We start from the raw sequence: 10,706 nt of genomic DNA on the forward strand, positions 1-10,706 counted from the left end.
CAGGACTAAGACTGCACATCGGGTGTATATGCAACAGGTGTGTATATAAAGGTACATAAGTACACCCCAAGAGAAGAACCCGCCTCCGCTCTATTCTCGCTACCTTAGCTCCTTCTTTGTTGATTTTAATGCGTTTGTGGTCTTACTCTTTTAATCTTTTCTAATGTCGTTTTATCAGATTGTTAAGCCACCCAGAGTGGCGTGACAGCAAGATGGATGGTGAGTAAATTTAATAAATAAATAAGTAAACACATCCATCATTGAAAACGAAAAGCATGGCGTGTACACTAATCATAGAGGACAGGAGTAGGAGCCATCGGCATCTGGAAGGTCTGTTGCAGGACCAAACATTTACAGTCCATAAAAGCTTTCTGGTGGCTTGTTCCTTGGACCCTTTTTCTAGAATTAGAGCAAAAACTATCAGCCTTCGTGTCAAGCAGGAAAGATCAGGTCCACACCTGAAGGTCCAATTGAAATGATATACTGCTAGTCATGCATAGGAATCTTCTCATCACAATTAGCCCCTGCTTGGCCTTAGATAAGGCTCTAACTTTAGAATTTAAGGAAGGTGAACTTAGCTCGCTTGTGACTACGGAGGGATTCTAGGCTGATTCCTCTTTTCACTCCGCCCCCAGGTTCTGCCACTCCTTCTCCTATAGATCTTGGGCTCGTTAGGATTTCAAAGTTCATAATGCCAAGATATCAGTTTAATCAGTGGGATTCACTCATTACAGGCCCCAGTTGCCTTTTGGAAAAGCACTTTTGGGACATCATGACCTGGATGATGGAGAATCTCTCTTAAGTGTGAGGGCACTTAAATGTTTAAAGATAAGATCTGGAAGTTGGAGGTAGGTTTGTCATACTTTGTATGGACTAGGGTGTCTGTGGTTTTTTTTTTTTAATGTATTTACAAGGCTGTTGAAAAAATATGCAAAGCCCCTTCTAGGGGGCTTCACATCTTGTTATGTCTGGGAAAGTAAGAGCGAAGCGGAAAGAACAGATGGAGCTCATCAGATCCTCAACCTGACTACCTGCATTGCCAGGTGGAAACCCTGCCAATTTCAAAGCACCGGTAGAGATATTATTGGGCTGGAATCAGAAGTGGATGGATTGTCAATTAGACCGCCATGTCCCAGAATGCTGAGCAATGGAACAGAGAGGCACAAACATCAAGCTTGAATTCAACTCAATGGGGATGAGGAAACAGCACACCTTCCCTTTTCCTGTACTTCTCTGACCTCTATGACTGTCTGGTTTGGTTCTGCAACCCAACAAGACCGACACAGACTTCAGAGGATCATTAGAACTGCAGAAAAAACAATGACTATCAACCTGTCTTCCATGGAGGACCTGTAGACTGTACGAGTCAAAAAGAGGGCTGTGAAAATATTTACAGACCCCTCGCATCCTGGACATAAATTGTTTGAACTCCTACCCTCAAAAAGACACCATAGAGCACTGCACACCAGAACAACTAGACACAAGAAGTTTTTCCCGAACACCATCACTCTGCTAAACAAATAATTCCCTCAACACTGTCAAATAATTTACTAAGACTGTATTACTATTATCCTTACTAGTATCTATCTCTTCCCACTTATTACTATAACCATGTTGCTTGTATCTTTCAATTTTATTGTTTTTATTTGTTTCCTAGTATGATTTGATAGCTTATCAGTAACCTTGACTATCACTAAGTGTTGTATCTTTTTATTTTTGATGAATGTATTTTATTCTCTTGAGAGCATATACACCAAAGACAAATTCCTTGTGTGTCCAATCACACTTGGCCAATAAAGAATTCTATTCTGTTCTGTTCTGTTCTGTTCTGTTCTGTTCTGTTCTGTTCTACTCTACTCTACTCTACTCTACTCTACTCTACTCTACTCTACTCTACTCTACTCAAGACCTAAGGCCAGTACTCCAGGTATTGCCTAGAAGGCTCGTCTCTAGGATGGTTCTGTTACAAACTCTTTCCTGATTCAGGGGATAGGAGCCTGGATACAGTACCAGAATGAATAATTCTGTCTATTCCGGTTAGCAGATGGATTGGCAGCACATAAAGAATATTAAAATGGTGGGTAGTGAAAGCCACAATATTCTGAAAGGGCGTAATGAAAAAAAAAACAAAAAACAATCTGTTGTATCTGAGTGAAATTAAGTGTTTTATGCTAAGCTTTGAAAGAGAACCCTGGTGCAATTGGCTGACTCTCCGAATGCCGTTAACTCTGCTCTCTCAGATCTGATACCAAATGTCTTTTCATTTTGGTCTCACAAGAAATGTTATTATTTGCCTTTTAGAATAGACCACGTTGCCTCTAGCCAAAGCTGCAAAAGAAGTACACAGCTGTCAAAACCTGTAAGTTTGTTTTAAAAAAAAAAATGCATGCTGAATTCACAGAACGATGAATGATTGGAATAGTGGATCAGATCGCTTGTTCCTGCCGAATCGCTTTCTATTATTGCATATTTTCTCTCTTTTAAAAAAGAAGAATAAAATCCAGGTGAACCAACATCATCGACTGAGTTGTGTCCCTGTACTTCTCTTGTGTGGAAACTTCAAAAGGTTTTCCTACGTTATTGGTGTACCGAGTCGTCAAACCGCTATCTCATTTTTCATTATCAGTCAGGGCTGACCTTATCTGTCCCTCAGTACTAGTGTCATGTGCAAGTCAGAGTCCATTTTTTTCTGACTTGCTCATAAGTCAAAATAAAGAGCAGATTGCCACTGCAAAGCATAACAGAGCTTAAGCAGGGAGAAGTAAAAGTCCTCTGGAGGTGGTAAAGTAGAAAACAGAAGAGGGGAAGGATTTCCTGTCTAAGTTTATTGTTCTTATCTTTGGTGAGACAATAATTACAATGCGCTTTCTCAAGGGTGATGATACATCTGTCTTAATATCATTATTCACCCTTCTCCTCAACCAAGAGCCTTGGTAGTACAGTGGTCTAAGGCACCCTGTTATTAAGCTGGTTATTAAGACCAGCTGCCTGCAATTTACTGCAGGTTCGAATCTCGCCAAGGCTCAAGGTTGACTCAGCTTTCCATCCTTTCTAAGGTAGGTAAATTGAGGACCCAGATTGTGGGGGCAATAAGCTGACTTTGTATAAATATACAAAAGGATGAAGGCTATTGCTTAGCGCATTGTAAGCCGCCCTGAGTCTCCGGAGAAGGGTGGCATATAAATCAAATTAAAAAAAAAAAAAGTAAAAGCTAAAATATGTTTTCCATCAGGTCTTCAAATTCATCTCGGCTACAAGGAGAAAAGTTTCTTTGTTACAATCCAAGTGTGAAGTTAGTTCGTTTTTTTTTTTTTTTAAAGGATGCCAATTTCGACATTTCCCAAGGCAACAAACTGCTGGTGCTTAATAGAGAGGCCAACCTCAAGGAGCTAAGTATTTCCATCTGTCTTCTCCAATGCCATCCCTGGGGTAGCAGCAGTGATACTTACTCTAAGAGATCAGATATCTCCCACACATCGTCTTTCCAACTTGCTGGCAAGGTGACAGAAAGGATGCCAAGCCATTTTGGAAAATACGGTTTCCAGAAAAGTTGTTGCCAGTGTAACACAAATATATACATAAAATTAAGACAACGAGGGGAGGGGGGTGACTATCCAAATTATATCCATATTCTTCTATTAATAGAGTGAGTAGAAATATCTTTCTTAGGCACCAAAGGTCAGCCAAGAGCTGGTTCTGTTTAGGTTCAACAGTATCTCTCAAAAGAAGCTTATTAATGTGCATTTTGCAACCATCTGAAATGAATCATGAAGAAAGTAGTTCTGCTGTGTATTGTGAAGCCCCCTCCCCGTAATATTTCTGATCTGATGATTTGCAACCTGTCAGGAGAAATTTCTACAGTCTTTCTACACGCTGGTTTTGGCTACACTGTGACTTCTCAAATATTTCTCTCTGTTGGATGGATAACAAGTTTGTAAACTGAGTGTTATTTTTTAATTCTTCATCCCCTCTTGGTTAAATGCTGTTTTTATTCTATGAAATTATTAAAATTAGCACATTTTGCCAATGCTACCAAGTCATGTATTTGATGTCTTAAAAGCCCCATTGTCACATAACAATATGTTCCTCTTCCATCAGGGTTTTTTTTTTTTTTTTTTGGTTCTAATAAAGCACATGGAACATTAATCTCACTTTAAGTATTCAGCTCTTTATACCATTTTAAATTAAAGATTTGATCAAGTGTCATAAAACATTGCACCAACATCTCTTTAATCTAAGGAAACCTGGCAAGTTCCCTTTCTTGAAACATTAAAGTACGCTTTTACATTAAAGAATGCTTAAAGCTATACCCTGTGCTTTTATTTCCCTAAAAAAAATTATGAACTCAGCTCCTGTTGTTAAGTGCCAAAGAAAATAATTTGTCTAGGCCATCTTTCAATGCTTGAAATAATGCTTATTATTGAAAAGTATATGTTGAAAGATGTCCTCTGGTAAGATATGCCTTTTCCCTTAATAATTCTATTTGTATTTAAGGAAGAAAGAAAGGATTTATTAGCTAAAGTCAGCTCCTTATTTGGGCCTGGTGACTCACAGGAAAAGGGGGCAGCTGTTTCAGATCAGGTAGGTGGCATTTAGGATGTCCCATTTTGCTGCCCAAGAACTACAACTGAGCTGAAAAATTCCTCTTACTAAACAAGACAATGGTTAAGTGAGTTTTGTCCCCCCCCCCAATTTTACCACCTTTCTTGCCACAGTTGCTAAGTGAATCACTGCATTTCTTAAGTTAGTGACATGGTTATTAAGCGAATCTGACTTCCCCATTGACTTTGACATTGTCCCCAATGTCTCCGGGACATTGCAACTGTCATCAATATGAGTCAGTTGCCAAGGGTCCAGATTTAGATCATGTGACCATGGGGATGCTGCAATGGTCATGTGAAAAAGGTCATAGGTCACATACTCTTTGAGTAGACTTCATGAGTCAACTCCTTGTGTAAACACATGGTTGGTTGCAGTAATTTTATTGGGAAGTTAGTAGGGTCGTTGAGGTGAGGTAGGGTTGATGAAGAGTCTTGCCTCTATTGAAAATTTAAAAAGATCCCAATGGAGGCACTGGGTCCTTCAGAGGTCATCCCACTTCAAATCCAGTTCAAACCATCTCCCTACTTTCCAGGCCTGTAACCATCTTGTCTCCTTTATCTTGGATTCAGTTGCAGTTTGCCAGCTCTCGCCCAATCCATCACAGCTCCCCCAGGCAACTGTCAAAAGACCTGCCCCACCTCTCTTAACCTTAATCCAGGTAGAATATGGGGTGGGGGTAGGGATACATTGAGCAGCAGTAGCAAACTATGAGTGCATTGTGGTTTATTAGCAAACTACCAGTGTGTTATAGCTTCCGTTGACTACTTGTTATCTGATAACACTGATAATGTGTTAATTATTGTGAGGTGAGTAACATATGTTGTTCAGGCAAGGTGCTTCAAAGGGAATGATTGAGGGGGCAGAAAAGCATTTGTGATAGATAGATAAATAAATACTAACAACCGTGGTACTTCGTGGAGTCTCTGGATGACTGATTTCAGCAGGTCCATGTACAGGCAGAATAGCAGGGGGAAATGAAAAAACGAACGAACTGTGGATCTCCCCAGCTCATATCTTAGGGGTTCAACAGAATTCCAACCATTGCCACACTGATGGGGGGTTGCACAGGGAGGATTGGCACAGGGCCTGCCAATCTCAAACCAGACAACCCAGCACGAGTTCAAGAGAACCGACATCTCCATTGTGCCTCTCCCTCAGCAAAGATCCTCCATCAGGGTTGAAATAAATCTTAATAATCAGTTTCCTCCAAGTACACTTATACCTGGATAGCCACCTCTTTCTCTTCCTGGGGTTGCAATATTTCGGCCATAAATGAAGGGCATGAGGTCACTAGGGGGAAAAAAAATAACACTTAAAAGAAAAACTTCTGAAAAAGTTGAAGATTTAAGATTCTTGGTGGGGGGGGGCTTTATGAACTTGTCACTTGTAATCACTTTTAAATTTGACCTTCTCCATTTTATAAACTGCTCCCAATAATCTCCCTTGTAAGACTTTGTAGAAAAGGCTTCTAGTCAATTTGAGCTTTAGACCAAGTAAAGAGATCTGCACAGCCATTTGGGGGGGGAAAACAACTTTGGACCAATCAATAAATTGCACCCAAAGTACGTATTTTGGGGGCTACAAGACGCACTGGAGTATAAGACGCACCAAGATTTTGAAGAGGTAAACAAGGGGGGAAAGTTTTTGCCCTCCCAGCCTCCAAAACCGTCTGTGCATCCTGTTTTTGCGAAAAACAGACCCGTTTTTCGCAAAAAAAGGACGCACAGATTTGGGAAGCCTGCAGAGTGCTCCTGGGGGTTTGGAAGGCCGAAAACAGGCCTGTTTTTAAATGGCTGTATTCGGTGTATAAGACGCACCAACATTTCCATCCTCTTTTGGGGGATGAGAAGTGCTTCTTATACTCCAGAAAGTACGGTAAATTGTGTATGGGTCTGTTTCTTGTTTGTAACCTGTTTAGTAACAATGTGATTAATGCCTTTTATGTAGGTGATTAATCTGTAACTGGCCCATGCTGAATTGTTACATTGGGTATGTTTGTATTAAATTTCTGGAAGGAAGTTACTTTGTATGAAAATATGCTCACATATGCCAAGAAAACGAAATACTGAAAAGCAAAAACTGTTCAAAAAGCCAGTAAAGAACATGTGCTAATAAAAGAAAGGTGGGGGGGAGGGAGAGAGAGAGAGAGAGAGAGACTGTAAATATTCTGGGAAATATAAATGTGGAACTATCTCTGCTTGAGAGATGTAAAACCAGAGGGAGCTCAAAATTATTCATCGTATCTGACAGCTCAAGTTTTGTCCCACAGATCTCAAACTCTTTCAGATGCTAACTAATAGGAAATTAACATAATCTCATATTCAGCCCACCAATTATAACAATTATGAACAATTTACCAACTTCAGCATTGTCAGATTATAGCCAAGTAGAACCCCAAGATCCACAGCATCAGTTAGAGAGAGCCAAGTTTTCTTCTTAAGTCGCTTTGGAAACTGAAGATTTCAAAACCAGATTGCAAATAGGGTAGGGTAGAGGTAGTTGTTGTTTAAGTAGGGAGATACTCTGAAATCCTATTTGGCATTAAAAAATAAGGACCTCACTCTCCACCTGTAAATTAGCAGCCCATTCAAGATGTCCAAGCAAGCCAAAGTAAGACCTTCCAACTTTGTTATTCTGTCATTCTGTTATTTATATGAAGCAAGATAACTAGAGCTACCTTGTTCGGGAGGGACAAAGTTGTTATCTCCCGTCTTGAAAACTTCAAATAGTAATGATCTACAGCAAAGGTGTCCAACCTTGAGAACTTTGAAGACCTGGGGACTTCAATCCCCAGAATTCTCCAACCAGTCATGCTGTCTGGGGAATTCTGAGAGTTGAAATCCACAAGCCATAAAGTTGCCAAGGTTGGACACCCCTGATTTACAGTATGGGTCAATGATGGCTAACCTGCCGAAAGTGCGCACACACATATAATGCAATGCGAGCGTGACACACACACCTGCGCATCCCACATGCATGCACGAGCCTCCACGTGCACCCCGCCGCCACGCATGTGTGTGCGACCTCCATGTGCCACCCCAGTGCATGGATGCATGATTCCCCACACATGCGCCCTTGCCCCTGCGCACGTGTCTCCCGCATGTGCCCCACCCCCTATGCATGCGCGGCAGAGATCCGAAAACCAGCTGGCTGGCAGGAGGTGCAGCAGAAATGAGCTGGGGCGATGGCTTGCGTGCCCGCAGAGAGGGCTCTTGTGCCACTTGTGCCAGGTGTGCCATAGGTTCGCCATCACGGGTATAGGTAAAAATCAAAACAACGTAATCTAGAGCAACAAGAAATAGTTTTATCCAGTGCTGCCAATGCCCCCAAATTGGGATGAAAACTCTACTTAACTATTTTGTCATGAGATTTCACTTTAGATGACAATCTCCACAATCTGAAAAAAAAAAATGCTTGTTTTTTTTCTTTCTGGAAGGGATTTCTTCCATTTCCTTCTGCCCGAATGCCCTGAATTAACATCAGTTTCACCGCCAAAGGCCACCAGCTCTGAAATACTGGATCATTTGCCAAAGCCACCATATTTATTTGATTGAGCAATTTGGTGATATCCACACGTGTCTGGTTTCCCTTCGAAAAGAATTCACACAAACTTAGTGACATATAGTCCTGAATGCCAGGACTTGGCCTTGTTTCTATATTTGAAATGTGATCCCTTAAAAACTAACGAAACATACAAGATGTTGCAGGCGCCAATAAATAAAGTTTATATCTTAAATATTCTAGTTTTCAAGATGGGGCAGGAGAGCTGCTTGTCCCGGACTTATTAATAGTTTAGAACAAGACTTTCTATGTTGTTGGTCTGTTTATTTTGAGTTGCTACAAGAAACCCATAAGAGTCCCGGGCTCCTGACCAATTCAGGCATTTTGAAGTACCAACGAAATTCCAATCCTTTCTCTTTAAGAGACGAACTTCCATTGCGCCCTTTATGTTCATTAAAAGATTCGATCCTAACCATTGATGTAAATCAACTTTAGGGGACAAGGAATCACAGACACAAGATCTGAACAAGTTGTGTTTGCTGCATGCCCTCCTCAATCAATCCTATTAGTTTTCAGAGCGCTATGAAAGAAATGCTCAGTAGTAAGCAGCACATTGTTAGCGCTTCCAGAAATGAAGTGGTCACTTAAACACTGGTCAAAATATGCTAGCAGCTGAATCCCTGGTCCAGTGAGCTTTAAGCGCTTCCTATTGTTATCCCTTCGAAATGTGATTTCCTAGCTTGGCAGTGCATGCCCGCTGACCATTACAAGTATGTGACATCGCAAGGAGTGGCCTTCGCTCAACAGTATTCAGAAGGTCACTCATTATCCAAGCCATAACACTGCACTACTAAAGGAACATCTTCCAATAACCGAGAAACAGCAAGTCTCTTTTTTCTTAAAGCTGCAGAACACGGAAGCTTCCAAAAAAATAAAATAAAATAAAAACTTCTGGCAAGGTAATCCAGTTCCTAAGTACCTTTTAAAGCAATTTCTACTGAACACACCAACAAGGCTTATATTTCCAAGTTATTGTTGCACCAAGCTGAAGACTTGTTTTGTCTTGACTGCTCCCAAATGCTCAGGTCTTATTAGCTAATCAGGGAGAAGAGGCTCAATTCGTTCTCTAGGGAAAGTTACTTTCACTCTTCAACCAGAGGGGGGAGGGGGGGAGAGAAATAATATCCGAAAGGTCATTTTAATTGATTCAAGCCCGTGCATGCAAAACTGGCTTCACTGCGGACTGCGAGAAATCTCGTTTAACTATCCGTTCAAATATTTATCTTCCCAAAGGTCATGATGATATTTATCCAAAAGAGAGGAGAGGGAAAAAAAATAAGAAGAAGGGGGGAAGGGGATAATGCAAAATACAAGGGAAGAAGGGGCCACTTTCACTCGAGGGAAGATTTGTGAAAGGATTGGGAAGGAAGGAAGCTTGCCAATATTTGGCTTGGCCTCTGGCGTTTCTCGGGACAAGAAGGGAGGGAGGGAGGGGGGCAAGATTCAAATGGGGAGGGGGAGAGCAGCTGGGCGCGAAGGCCCGGACGGGAAACTTCCAAGACGAACTGGCAAGCCCAGCAACGGAACTCGCCCTCCCCTTCTCAAAAGGGGGGGGGGGGAAGCAAAAGGGCTTGGCTGCTAGACTTCGCTCCTGGCCGGTTCCCGGAGCCCACCCACCCCCAATTCCAGCCAAGAGCGGGCGAGGCCGGACCTCCCGGGCCCAGGAAGCGCGCCGGCGGCCAGCAGCAACGCCCCTCGTCCCGGCGCCTGGCTGGCTCGCCCGCCACCCGCTTCTCAAGGCTCCGAGGGGACCGCGCTGCCAGCTGCAGAGAGGGGGGGGCTGGAGCGCCCCTCAGGGCCAGTCCACTCTCGCCCGCCTGCAGCGTCTGAGCTGGGGGGGTGGGCGACAGAGCGAGTATCCCTGAAGCCCCCAGTCCCGCCTGCCTGCTCCATCGGGCTCCCCCGCCTCTGGCTCGGGGCCGGCGGGGCGGAATTGCAGATTCATGCCCGATGTTGGCAAAGTGGAGCGGAGGCAGCTGCGGGCAGAGGCAGGCGGGCGGGCGGGCGAGGCGAGGTGGTCCCTCGGCCGCTTACCTTGCGCCAGAGCGCGCCACACGTGGAGCTGGACCCAGAGCAACGCCCACCAGCCCGGGCAGCGGCGAGGGAAGCGGGAGGGCGAGGAGAAGATGCCGCCGCCGCCGCCTCCTCCTCCTCCTCTTCGGTCTCCGCAGCAGAAGTTTAACTTTATCCGCGCCCGGGCGTTGCTCCGCCGGGGAGACTCCCGGGCCGGCGCGGGGCTGGGCGTAGAGTCCCGTCGGGGGTCGTGGGAGTCCCGGAGAAGTTGCCCCGGCCGGGCAGAGCTTGGTGCCCGCATGGCAGCCTGGCGGAGGGCGGACGGGCAGACAGAGCGCGGGGGTCCCTCGGGCTGCGCCGTCGTCCCGGCGGAGAGGCAGCTTAGCTGGAGCTGGAGCGGGCGGCCCCGGCGCGGAGCTGCTCCCTGGTTGCGCCGGCTAAGCGAGCCCCAGACCCGGGCGAAGCATGCAGGAGTGGCGGCGGCGGCGGCGGCAGCAGCAGCAGCAGCGTCTCCATCTCCTCCTCCTCCT

General features: G+C 44.3%; 1 protein-coding gene across 1 annotated transcript in view; it reads right to left on the bottom strand.

Moving 5' to 3' along the window:
• SDK1 (sidekick cell adhesion molecule 1) overlaps nucleotides 1-10,477 on the bottom strand; it is a 426,731-nt gene extending 416,254 nt beyond the window's left edge. Inside the window, exon 1 of the mRNA XM_070955387.1 lies at nucleotides 10,198-10,477. Coding sequence (XP_070811488.1) covers nucleotides 10,198-10,477 — 280 coding nt within the window. The remainder of the gene's footprint in view (nucleotides 1-10,197) is intronic.
• Between the last annotated feature and the right edge of the window lie 229 nt (nucleotides 10,478-10,706).

Source organism: Pituophis catenifer, unplaced genomic scaffold (genome assembly GCF_029215685.1).
Source record: "Pituophis catenifer annectens isolate HBS135680 unplaced genomic scaffold, rPitCat1.0.hap2 SCAF_16, whole genome shotgun sequence".
Lineage (NCBI taxonomy): Eukaryota > Metazoa > Chordata > Lepidosauria > Squamata > Colubridae > Pituophis > Pituophis catenifer.